Raw genomic sequence first — 12,740 nt, 5'->3', positions numbered from 1 at the left:
TGGTGACGCCAATGTCCACGTGGTGCCTGCCGTAAGAAGGACAAAGTTAAGGGAATGAATGAGGACTAACAAAGAAACTACTAATGCCAAATACCATGGATTCTATTTTCTTTTTCTCACAACATCTTACTTGTTTATATCCTGATGAAATTTAAAACCCATTACATATATTCAGCTAAAAGGAACATTTGTTGGACAATTTGACAGAACAATTATAGTTTAACAACTACCACAGGAAGAAGAAAAGCAGTAGGCCGTGATGGACTGTTTAAAATCTTGTGGGTAGAGGCAGTCAATTTTAAAGGTATAAAAATGTAAGAACTAATATTGAATGATAACTTCAAAAAACAGAAGTAAGAGTATAATCATTTTAAAGATATAAAATGTAAGAAATCATGTATTGAAAAGACAACTAGAAAATAGAAGAACATAATAATGGAAGGAAACTTTGGTGACAATAATAAACACTGATGGAAACAAGGATCAGAAAAATAAACCAAGATAAAATTAAGATTAAAAAATGCTATTTTACATAACAAAACTTAAATAAGCTTCAAGAAAAGTTCAGAAGACCTCATGGGGAAGTCTTTTTTTGTTCCACAACAAGGAAAAAGGAAAAATTCTGCCCATTTAGAAGAATGGCAAAGGAATTGTAGGAAACTGTGTTATACATTTAAGATAATGGTTTCTAGGTATGAATTTCTGAACCGAGGGTTTCAGAAGTAGTAGCGTAAGTAGCACAGGAAGAGAAAAATTCTTAGCAGTGACATAGCAGCTATCTATCATTTCACAACAGAAACCAAACTTACACTACACTGATACAGATAAGAAATAACAGGTTTTCTTTTTTTTAAATACATTGTATTAATAAGCCCACATCTAGAGAGTAGTGTTCAATTCTGAATGCCAGTTGGCCCTCAGAAATAGGAAATGTTTTGGGTTCTGTGATCCTTGTGATCTCTGTCTCAACTATTCAGTTCCACTGCTGTGGTAAAAAAAAAACAAAAAAAGCAAAAACAAAACAAAACAAAAAACACAGCTATAGGTAATATGTTAACAAATGGGCATGGCTGTGTTCCAATAAAGCTTTACATACAAAAAAACAGAGGTGCCAGATTTGAGCTGGCCCTGTTTTAGATGAGAAATATTGATAAATATAATCACAGTGTTTAGGGGCCTGGAAATCCAGGAATGATTTAAGAAGTCACTATTAGGACACTCAGGTATAAGACATCCCCATCTCTTTATTTAATAAAATTAATTTTTTCTTGGCTTTCCACCACTAAAGCTGGGGAAAAAAAAATATTCTTGGGCTTATGTGATATTTTCCTTGGGGATCAGTGAGAACTACTGAATTCATAAATCCAGGAAATTGTGGAAAGGCCTTTGGTCTTCAGCTTATGGTGGTTCTTACTAGAATATTTGTTGCCTAAGGCTACATGGTTAAGTCTGATGCAAGTGGCTCTGCTACTCCTCTGATTGATTCTCATTCATATGTCATACATGGCTACTTCCTTCACATTGGCTCTCAAGGCTTTGGTGCTCATCATTTTCTTACTGGACTGTGTGGTCTAGGAGCAAGATTTGCAAGAATCTGCCATTCCTCGATTTTCCCAGGCTCATAAGAAAATCCAAATCTCTTTTCATGGGGCTCAGCCACGAACACCCCCTTTCCTGGAAGCCCCTATTCAGTGGTAGAGATCTGGCAAGAGGTGAGACCGATGTTCTTCTTACAATGGTGGCCACAGTTTCAAAACCATCTTTGGACTAGTGTCACACACAGGCCCTGCTGGTCACCTTGAAACATATTTTAAGATCTGAGTGGAGAAAGGAGGGATATACATATGAAAAAAACTGATAGTTCAAGGAAGCAAGTGGTAAATATCAAGTAAATCATGAAAAAGAAAACAAACGGTATGTGAACTAAAAAAAGAGGGGTAATTTTCAGGTGGAATAGACAAAAAATATCCTTTGTTTATTTTTTAATTTTTATTTCCAGTCGAGACCTTTACCTAAGCTCTGGGCTCTCTCCCTCTACCCCCAACTTTCTCTCTCTCTCTGTGTCTCACACACACACACACACACACACACACACTTTGCTCTAATTCCATTCCAGTCTTCCCCGTATTCAATCCGAAACTATTTTAAATTCCTTCCTCTCCTTTACCTCCCACACCCAGTCAGTCATCATCATTACCAAGCTATGTCTTCAGCAGAGCACCTTTCATTGCCCACAGTGCCATCCATATTCCCTTTGTCTTCTTTCTGGCCCCAGTTATATCCCACATGCCGTTCAGGACGGTCTTATTGGGCCCCTTTGCTAGCACATCCTCCCTCCATTTCTCATACCATTTGAGGCTGCCAGAGTGAGCTTTCTAAAGTACAAATCTGACAAATCCTTCCAATCTACATTCTAAAGTCTTCCATTGCCTTCAAGCTAAAACCACACTCCCTGGCTTGACATGGATGACCTTATGATAAGACTGCTGCCTACATATTATTTCTTATTTCTTACTATTCTTCTTATTGTTTTTACTAACCTATAGTTCCTTGAAATGGGCCATGATCTCTTTCAACACACCCTTTTGATATTTCCTTCTAAAAAGACCACCTCCTCTGATTTTATCGCCTGATCAGTGTTCCAAAATGAGGTGTCAGTGGAGACTTTTACTCCCAACACTGAGAAAGTACCTCTCCCTGTGCTCTTTAGAAACCTACACATATACTTCCTATGACACTTATTCCACTGGGTAAAAATTACCCATTGTCTTAGCTATATCTCTCGAGATTATGAGCTACTTGTTAATATTAATAATACTTTTCATCTTGATAACCCTAAAATTTGAGAGATAATAGGAAATCAATATATTTATGTCATTAGCAAAGGCTTAAAACAGAAAATTGATCTTCCCAGAGTGACTATCAGTCATCATGTTGTTAAGTCAAGTGGTCAGTTCTCAAATCTATCAGCAGTTTTTGTCACTCGCTTCACCTTGAAACACTTTCTTTACTTGATTCACATATTTCACACTCCTCTGGTTTTTCCTCTGATTGTCCTTTGTCACTTCTCAGTGTTCTTTGTTGGTTCATCCTCATGTCATGTTAGACCTATTCTGATCTCATCTGCACTTAGTCATCTCAGACGCTTAAGACGTGATGCTGTCTCTTTGCCAACCACACTCAAATTATCTCTCTTCCCTGGACTTCTCTGAACTCTAGGTGTGTGTATATAACTGCGTGCTTGACATCTCTAGTTGACTTTACAATTGAAATCTCAAATTCAACATTTTTTTTTCTTCAATTTTATTGAAGAATAATGGACAAATAAGTATAAGGTATTCCAAGTCTACACAGTGATTATTTGATGTATACATATATTGTGGAAGGAGTCCTCCCATCTGGTTAATTAACACATCCATCACCTCGAATATTTACCTTTTTTGTGTGTGGCAAGGTGTGGCGGTGGGGTGGAAAACATTTAAAACAAAGTTCTGATCTACTCAGAATCCTGTTCTACTCTGTCTCCCTTATCCATCAATTACACCTTCATTCGTCCTTGTAGTTGCTCAGAACAAAACACACTTTTAGTTATATTTGACTTTACTTTCTCCTACTCCCCACAGACATTTCAGCAACAGAACACTTAACTCTAATCTTAAATATGTTCGGAAGCCAACCACTTCCCATCACCTCACTACCACCACCCTTCTCCAAGCTACCATTTCCTCTCATTTGGCTTCTTCCATTAGCCTTGTATGTGATCTCCTGCCTTCCACTTTTGTCCTTCTCAGTCTATTTACAAGACCGCAATCACAGATATCCTTTTAAAATAAGTCACTTCAGTCACAACCTTGATCAAAACCTTTTAGTGACCCTTCATCTTAAGTCAAAATGAAAGCCTACATCTTAACATGGGGCTGTAAGACCAAATATCATCTAACTCTTCATTATCCTCTCTTTACTCCCCCCATCTCTCACTCTGCTTTAGCCACACAGTCTTCTAGAATGTCTTCAAAGAAGCAACAAATTCCTGCTTTAAAGTTCATGCACTAGCATGTTCCTTAATTTCCTGTAGGAGCTGGTTCAAATTTTATTTTCTTAATAAGGCCTTAGCTGGATCTGCCTATTAAAAATTACAATCCCCCATATCCATTCTTCATATCTCTCTCTTCTGTGAAGTTTTCACCATAGCACTTATAACCTTCTAATATATTATTCTATTATACTTAATTATTTTAGTACTTATACTTAATTATTTTTGTAATTTATTGTAATTCTCCCACCAATGCCATGTGAAATCCCTTTGGGCAAGAGTTTTTGTTCTTGAGTAAAGAGTAAAGAGTTTGTTTACTGCTGTCCTCCAAACTCCAGAAGATTGCCTGGTGCATAATCTTTCAATAATAGTTGCTGAATGAACAACGGGTACACACAGGTTTGCGTTTCTGAGTGCCTGACAGTGTCTGTATTATATAGTATTTTAATGTTAAAAAACACACAGACACACACACACACAAACTATGAAATAATTACAGTAGCCATTTTAAAGATAAAGGAACTAAAATTTCTAAGGTTTGAGTCAGTGATGCCTCCTGAATTTCTGTATAGTCAGGACTTAAGGATAGCATTCTGCTTAGTGGGAGGATAAAAAAATCTTGGAACTCAGAAAAACACTCTCTTTTCTTACATGGTATGCTGTACTTGAGAATGGCTTAAAAAGTGCTGATTACATGTGGCACAGGCCAATGTACCTCTGGTTTTGGCACCAACTCTTGCTAAAGGTTTTACTGTTTTACAGAGATGTATCCCAGCCAAAATCTTTAGGAGACAATGAATCCAAGAAACTGTCTATAACAGAAGTTTATTTAGGGAAGTAGAAAATGACAAGATTGATGATAAAATGAAGGCCCCGTTGTGGGGTTTTAGAATGCTTTGCTGAGAATTGGTTTCACCCATTGGTTCCCAAATCTGTGAAAATTCTTAAAAATGTAGATGTTGTGGACCCGCCCTATACCTCCTACTGGTATAGATATTTACAAGCTTTCTGGATTTGTTTTAAGCAACCAGCTCTGTATTCCTACCATAGATTGGCTTTTGGAAATATGAAAAGCAGGTGGCAGTTTGCATATATTGTTATATATTTGCAGTTTATGCCTCTCTATAAAATACTCCCATTTCTGTGCACTATAAAGCCAGGTAAATCTGACAGGGAGTGGGTGGAATGTCTTTTGGAGCAATGTGTCATGGACTGCCTGACAATAGTATTTTTCTCCATCTGTTATAGGTCAATGCACAAACTGGCCCAGTTGGAAAGACTTGACCTAGGCAATAATGAATTCAGTGAACTGGTAAGCAAATGCATTTTCTAAACTTTATAAATACGCTATAGGAGATTATTTCTTTTGTCTCTGTAACCCCAGGTATTGAATTATCCAAGTGCACGTTTGCATTTCGAAATATAAAAATAAAATGAAACCCGGGATATAAAGTGATTGTTTGACTATATGATAAACCATAGAAAACTAGATAGTGTTAGATTCACAAAAAAAAGAGAGGAAGAGAGAGAAGCCGCCGAGGTAAGCAGATACAAATCGACAGTTTTGAGCACCAGATAGGAGCAGGCACCAAGTTCAGTGTGTCACATATATTATCTCATTTAACACTTATTTGCCATGTTGCCATGTTAACTTTATGGAAATGATCTCAAAGTGGTCACCAATTTACACAGCTTTTATGTTGTTGGACAAGAGTTAAAGACTTGATTAACTCGAAGTTCATACCTTGAAGACTTCTGCCTTTGAGAATTCCTTAGTGGAGAGAAGGGGTTAAAGACCTTCTATTTACAATTGTACTGAAAGTTTCTTTCTAGTGAACACATATTTTGATCTCGTTGCCACCAAAATTGACAGAATTCTGACTGCTCCTTTCAGGCTTAAGTTTTCTTTAAAATATGCCTGCAGACCAAAATCTCAAATGCAAATTAGAAAGCAAAGAGTCCTTCATAAGTAGACTCTTTATAATTCAGAAGTCTCCTCTTGAACATCTTCAAATTTCAGAAATGCAATTCATCTAAAATGTATTTTAACTATTTTTAAATTAAAACATTTAATTAAGTAATCAACTATTCTCTCCCAGCTGTGTTGCTAATAATGTGACCTTAGGCAAATTACTTAACCTCTCAAAGCCTCTTTTTCGATTTCTCTAAAACGGAAATTATAATGGCTCCTCCTTTAGAGGGTTTGTGTGAGAACTAAATGAGATAGTGCATGTGCAAGGCCTGGAAAAAAGGGATTCTCAGTAAATGCCAGTGTACATGGTATAATCCATACTTCATCTTGAATGTGCAAAGAATGAATTTGTTTGCCTTTGACCATAACTAATCTGGCCATTATTATCCAAACCTCTATCAGCTGTTCCTTGAGGGTAAAAGCTGACAATTATTCTTCTGAAATTAAAAGTATAGTCTGATTTAAGAAGTGCCCTTTGGGTTGTGTTCATATTCCTTGCATAACAATTCTGTCATGTATCTTTGTATCTTCCCCTGCCTCTGTTCATAACATGGAATTTAGGCATGTACAAAGGAGGCTATACATCTTTCTGAAGAAAGGGGACTCCCTGGTCTCAGCCTGGCTTGCAGAAGTGTGCTGCCAGCCATGCTGGCCTCTGGCCTGATGTCTGCAGCTGATCCTGCCCTTTATGTTAAATCTGGAGTTTTGAAACCATAGTCAGTTCTTTGGGCTCATGTACTACTCCCCTTGAGTACTGGCCAGCTCCCCCCTTGCTGGCAGTGTCACCACTCAGCTGTCATTGACTGTTAGATCTATTAGCCTGTATCTTGTCTCCTCTCCAGCGTCAGGCATGTCACCCATCCCCAGTTTCTGTTGTGAAGATACCTCTCTAATTTGATACTTAATACATTAGTGACGCTGTAGCCCACATGCAGGCTCTGAGAGTGCACATGATGTATAAACTGAGGCCCAGGGAAAATGGACTCTGGAGCCTCCTTCCTCCTCTTACATCATACCACCAGGTTTGCCCTATTTTGGATGCACTCAATTTTGTTATAGGGCAGTTTTCAAGGTGACCTCAACACGGATATGAGGGCAAAATGATTCAGTACATAATCCAATGTACCTCAGGCTTTTTTAAGGTAGATATTTATTAATAATATAGGTAGATAGATAGGTAAGGGTAGGGAATAGCTATGGCAAAACTGTTTTGTACTGGGAGTTTAGAAATCAGTTGTTAAGAAGCTACAATCTGCCCAGGAGCTAGGTCTGGATTCAGACAACTGAGGTTTGACTCTCAATTCTGTCACTAGCTAGCCAGGTACAATTGGTCTATAGCTCACTCTCTATCCTCAGTGTCCTCTTCAATAAAATAAGGGTATAAAAGCTATTTGGCTCATAGGCTTTTTGGGAAAATTCCGTGCAATAGAATCTATAATAAACACTCAATATATATTTCTATGAATTTTGATTCTGTCAGGTATATGACTTTGGAAATCAAATCTATAAATATGTGGACCAAAAAGATGAGTCGGATATATTTACACATTTTTGAAAGCAGACATAGTAAAAATAACCTTAAAAAACATAGTAACTCATGCTTTATGGTATCTAAGAAATCATCATTGAGGAGAAACATTTTTTGTTTGTTTGTTTTTGAACTCCCAATATTCCATGCTAGTCAGAAAGCAAGTCTCTTAAAAAAAAAAAAAGAAAAAGAAGAAAGTTTTTCATTTGTTCCTGGACTACTTATTCAATGATACTGAGTTACTCGGCATTGGCAGCAGGGAGGAGAGTTGGGGAGTATAATTATGGAATTTCACATTTCTGTCATTCACTTTAATCAGATGTCTGGCTTTTATTAGTCATATGTGTGGGACTATCTATTGTTTCTCTGAAAGTAACAACTTTTAATAAGAAAATAAGAGAATTTGCTTTGATAAGAGGCCTGCAGAAACAATGCCATGTGTACGGAAGGGGATAAGTTCCATTCTGTAGCTAGGTATTAACACCTAGGAGATTACTGTTAGAGAATTCATTTTGTGTGACATTCTAAAGAGACAGATATGGAGGGAAGATGATAATAAGTCCAAAAAAATTTTACACGGTGAAAGTCTAATAAAAAGAACAGAAGTTTCATTGCTTGAGACTCAATGTAAATATCCTAAATTAGGTTTGAAGTAGAAAGATCTACCTAAGGATGCCTCTGTCTTAATGAAAGATTCTAAACAGAGAGAATTATTTTACATTTCTAACAGCAGTAACCACCAGAAAATACTGGGCAAAGTTCTGAGAACATGATGGATTCTCAGAGGTTTTTTATTATTGTGGCTTGTTTTTGTCAATATAAAATTAATACATGTCCTTTTTTTTTAATTTAAAAAGTTTAAAAAAATTGTAAAAATTATACTAAAAGTCATCCATGATCTCTCCCCTGATAACCATTATCGATACTTTTGGTATATTCTTCCCCTACCACCACCATTTTCTTTTTGGTTAGCTCAAATGAGTATTATTCAGGGCCAGGTCAGAGATGGGAAATATTAGGTTGATGCATTGGGTAGCATCAGTTCTCAAAACTCCTCTGTAAAACTCTGGGTAGACAGTCTTCTAACTGTCACAGAATAATCAGAAGCTTTCCAAAGTCATAGTATGGTCAGGGACCCTAAAACAGATTCGGTGGTTGCTATGGGCCCCAGGAGCCCTGTGATAGGTATGTATTTTAGGTATATATAGATCTATCCAATGAACTAAGAGTCGTATTCAATTAAGCACTGGTAGTGGAAATACGAAGGCCCCCTGAGCAAATCACCATGAGAGAGAATACTGGAAAACGAAGCCGACTGAGCAGCAGAGCCTGGAGAAAGAAGGGATCGGTGGATCCAGGAACAGTAGGACACATGACCATCCCCATAATCAAGCCCCAACTTCCAGCTCCCAGCCTCTCATTCCCTTCCCTATCCCCTCCCTATCCCCAGTATTGAAGGATAATAAGGAAAGTGTCACTCAGAGCCCCCAAAATCTGCCACGGGAATCTTCATCAAGTGTCAGCTCTAAGAAACAAAACAAGAAAGCTTCTTTGCAAACCAGAAAGAGAAAAGCGCTGAGCCAGGAGGAGGCAAAGAGTGGACTGCAAAGTGGTGTGTGTGTGCTCAGGGTGCAGCCACGTAATGGAGGCTGGCATGGCCTCTAGCCGGCTGGCAGCAGCAGAGAGAGTGACACGGTTGGCAGTGGTGAAGGGAAACGGAGTGGTTGTCACTGGACCAGAAGCTCCCGTAATGTGGGAGGTTTCCTGGTCTCTACACACCTCCCTGCCACAAAAACACTCCTAAAAGGAATGACTGGGGAGGAGGATCCCAGGAAAGGCCGGATTTCTTGATCTCCTGCTGTTGGAGTGGAGGGAGGTCAGGGAAGTGAGATTTGAAATTGCGCTGTAACTGCATCATAATATGTACTGGTTCTAGGTGTTTTTATAGAGGTAGTTCTGTTTACCAAATTGGAATTCTAGGATGCATTCTATTTTATATTAATGCATGATGATCAAATTCAAATAAATTCTTTACAAACATTGTGTTTTGGAAGCTTTCTCTGCAGCTGAATTAGGAAGACTGTCAAATAGTACCCAAAAAATAAGTAGTGAATTGAAATTCAAACTTAAGAGAAAAGAGTGCAATCAGAGAGGTTTGAAATTTCATTATATCAAATGTGATACATATAAAATGATATATGTAGTATATGTTTAAGTTACAAAACATAATAAAATGCGTCTCTGTGAACCCACTGCCGTATTTTTATGAACTAGAGTATCACCAGTCCTATACTGCTACCTGTAGGCTCTTACCTAATTCTGCCTCATTCCCAGAGACAAGTACGATCCTGAATTACATTTAACATACCCTACATTTATATGTATGTCTAAATATTGCAGTTCCATTTTGCTTGTTCTCAGGCTTTCTAAAAATATGACCATACTACAACTTATATACTTTTTTCTTCACAATCATTTTTGTCCAGTTTTTTGTTACATTGCTACTATAAATATTCCTATAAGAATTTCTCTAAGGCATATGTTTAGAAGTAGAATTTCCCAGTCATTAATTGTGCACATATTCAACTTGAAAAATAATGTGTTTTTTTTTTTCAAAACAGTTGTATTTATTTACCAGCTCTGTATAAGAGCCCCCAAGTTCCACATCTTCGTCCACACTATATTGTCAGCCTTCATATTTTTTCCAGTATAATGGCTGACAGTAGCATCTCATTGTGACCAGAATCTGCCTATCCCTCATCCTTTTTGAGACTGGTGCTTTTTCCATATATTGGTGGCAGTTTGTGTTTCCACTTCTGTGAAATGCCTGTTTATGTATTTTTGCTATTGGATGTTATTTTCCTGTAGATGTACCGAGATCTATTATATACTCTAGATGCCAATCTGCTGTTGGTTATATGTGCTACAGATACTTCCTCCCAGTCTCTGCAGTTTTCTTTTTAATTTCTTCTTGGTGTCTCATGATGATCTGAGGTTCTTAATTGTAATGTAATAAAATGCATACTTTTTTTTTTATGCCTAGCATATTTTGTGTCTTGCTTGAGAAGTTCTTGCCTCCCCAAAGTCAAATAGATCTTTTCACATGTTTTCTTCTAAAAGGCTGAAGATTTCATTATGTATAGTCAGGTGTAGTTCCATCTGGGCTTAATTATTTTACATCGAATGTATTATTTTTTTCTGAAAAGATAGTTTTCCAAGCAACATTTATAAGCAGCCCTGCCTTTCCCCATGAATGAATGCAACGTCTTAACGAAATATGATTTCCATATATTTATAAGGTTACGTGCTTCATTGGTTAGTTTATGATCTGGGTGCCAAAACACACCATCTTAAGTAACACAATGTTTTTGATACTTTATAGAGTAAATCTCTACAACTCGGGCATCTGGACACTTAGTTTTTGTATAAATTTTAGAATTAGTTTATGAAGTTCTTTAAAAGGGAAAAAATGTCATTGGGATTTTATTAGAAATTTATTGATTCTATAAATTAATTTTCATTGATTTATGATGAATTGATATTTTTATGATATTGAGTCTCTATGCATGACATATCTCCATTTGTCCATTTTAATATCTTTCAGTGAAGTTTTAAAATTTTCTTCAAAAAAGGCTTTATACATTTTTAGTTTATTTCTAAGTACTTCATCATTTTGTTGTAGTTATAAATGTACATTTTCAAAATTTATAGTCCCAATGTTTTATTGCAGGTATATAGTAACCCACTTAATTTTTTAAATTTATATTTCTTACCATCTAAACCCAATTATTTACATAAATAATTGGTCTATAGATTAGAGATTTCTGTGTAGGTAATCAAATAATCTGAGAATAGTTGACTAGAAGCAAATGTTACTGTCTGATTTATGATATTAATATGAATGCATTAAATATTTTGTTATTAAGAATATTCTTTACTATAAGTTTTGCGTAGATACTCTTGAGTCCAGATCGTACCTTCCTATTTCTGCAGTACTGAGAAAATTTATCATGAGAAGATGCCAAACTCTGTAACGTTTTTTTCTGATGATAATGTTTTTTCTTCTTCATCTGTTAATGCTGTAAATTATATAGAGGATTTTTAAGATATTAATATGTATCATTTTATTATTTTTATTAAGTTTTTTATTTTAATTCCAGTATAATTAACATACAATATTCTACTAGTTTCAAGTGTACAATACAGTCATTCAGCAGTTCTATATATTAGTCAGCACTCATCATAAGTGTGCTCTTTAATTCACATCACTTATTTCACTCATCTCCCAATTCGCCCCCCTCCTGGCAACCATCAGTTTATTCATCAGTTTGTTAAGGGTCTGTTTCTTGGTTTGTCTCTCTTTTTTCCCCTTTGCTCATTTGTTTTGTTTCTTAAAATCCACATATGAGTGAAATCATATAGTATTTGTCTTTCTCTGACTGACTTATTTCACTTAGCATTATACTCTTGTGAGCTATCCATGTAGTTTCAAGTGGTGAGATTTCATTCTTTTTTATGGTTGAATAATATTCCATGTATATATATTACATCTTTATCCATTCTTCTATCAATGGACACTTGGGCTGCTTCCATAATTTGGCTCTTGTACATAATGCTGAAATAGATATAGGGATGCATGTACCTGAATTAACGGTTTTTTGTTTTTTAGGTAAATATCCAGTAATGTTTGAAAGATCATAATTTAGGTCTATTTTTAACTTTTTAAGAACCTCCATACTCTTTCCCAAAGTGGCTGCACCAGCTTACATTCCCACCCGTAGTGCAAGAGGGCTCCTTTTTCTCCACATCCTCACCAACACTTGTTCCTAGTGTTTTTCATTTTAGTCATTCTGGCAGCTGTAAGGTGATAACTCATAGTGGTTTTCGTTTGCATTTCCCTGATGATAAGTGACATTGGACATCTTTTCATGTGTCCCTTGGCCATCTGTGTATCTTCTTTGGAAAAATGTCTATTCAAGCCCTCTGCCCATTTTTCAATTGGATTATTTGTTTTGGGGGTGTTGAGTTGCATCAGTTCTTTATATAGTTTGGATACTAACACTTTGCTGGATATGTCATTTGCAAATATCTTCTCCCATACTTTTTAATTTTATTTATATAGAGGTTTTCTAATATTAAACCACTTTTGCATCTCTGAAAGAAATGCAGCATAATCATGATATGTTGATGATCCTGACCTTCTATAT

General features: G+C 36.4%; 1 protein-coding gene across 10 annotated transcripts in view; it reads left to right on the top strand.

Annotated features, from left to right (window-relative positions):
* Positions 1 to 12,740, top strand: part of LRRC7 (leucine rich repeat containing 7) — a 559,049-nt gene that overhangs the window by 360,869 nt on the left and 185,440 nt on the right. For all 10 annotated transcript variants that reach the window (XR_004276033.1, XM_032301472.1, XM_032301475.1 and 7 more), the window contains exon 8: positions 5,282 to 5,345. Coding sequence is in view for 9 of the 10 variants with exons in the window: in XM_032301472.1 (XP_032157363.1) it covers positions 5,282 to 5,345 (64 nt within the window). In the remaining variant the exon portion in view is untranslated. The remainder of the gene's footprint in view (positions 1 to 5,281; positions 5,346 to 12,740) is intronic.

This window comes from Mustela erminea, chromosome 10 (assembly GCF_009829155.1).
Source record: "Mustela erminea isolate mMusErm1 chromosome 10, mMusErm1.Pri, whole genome shotgun sequence".
Classification (NCBI taxonomy): domain Eukaryota; kingdom Metazoa; phylum Chordata; class Mammalia; order Carnivora; family Mustelidae; genus Mustela; species Mustela erminea.
This window is presented reverse-complemented; position numbering and strand designations above follow the sequence as displayed.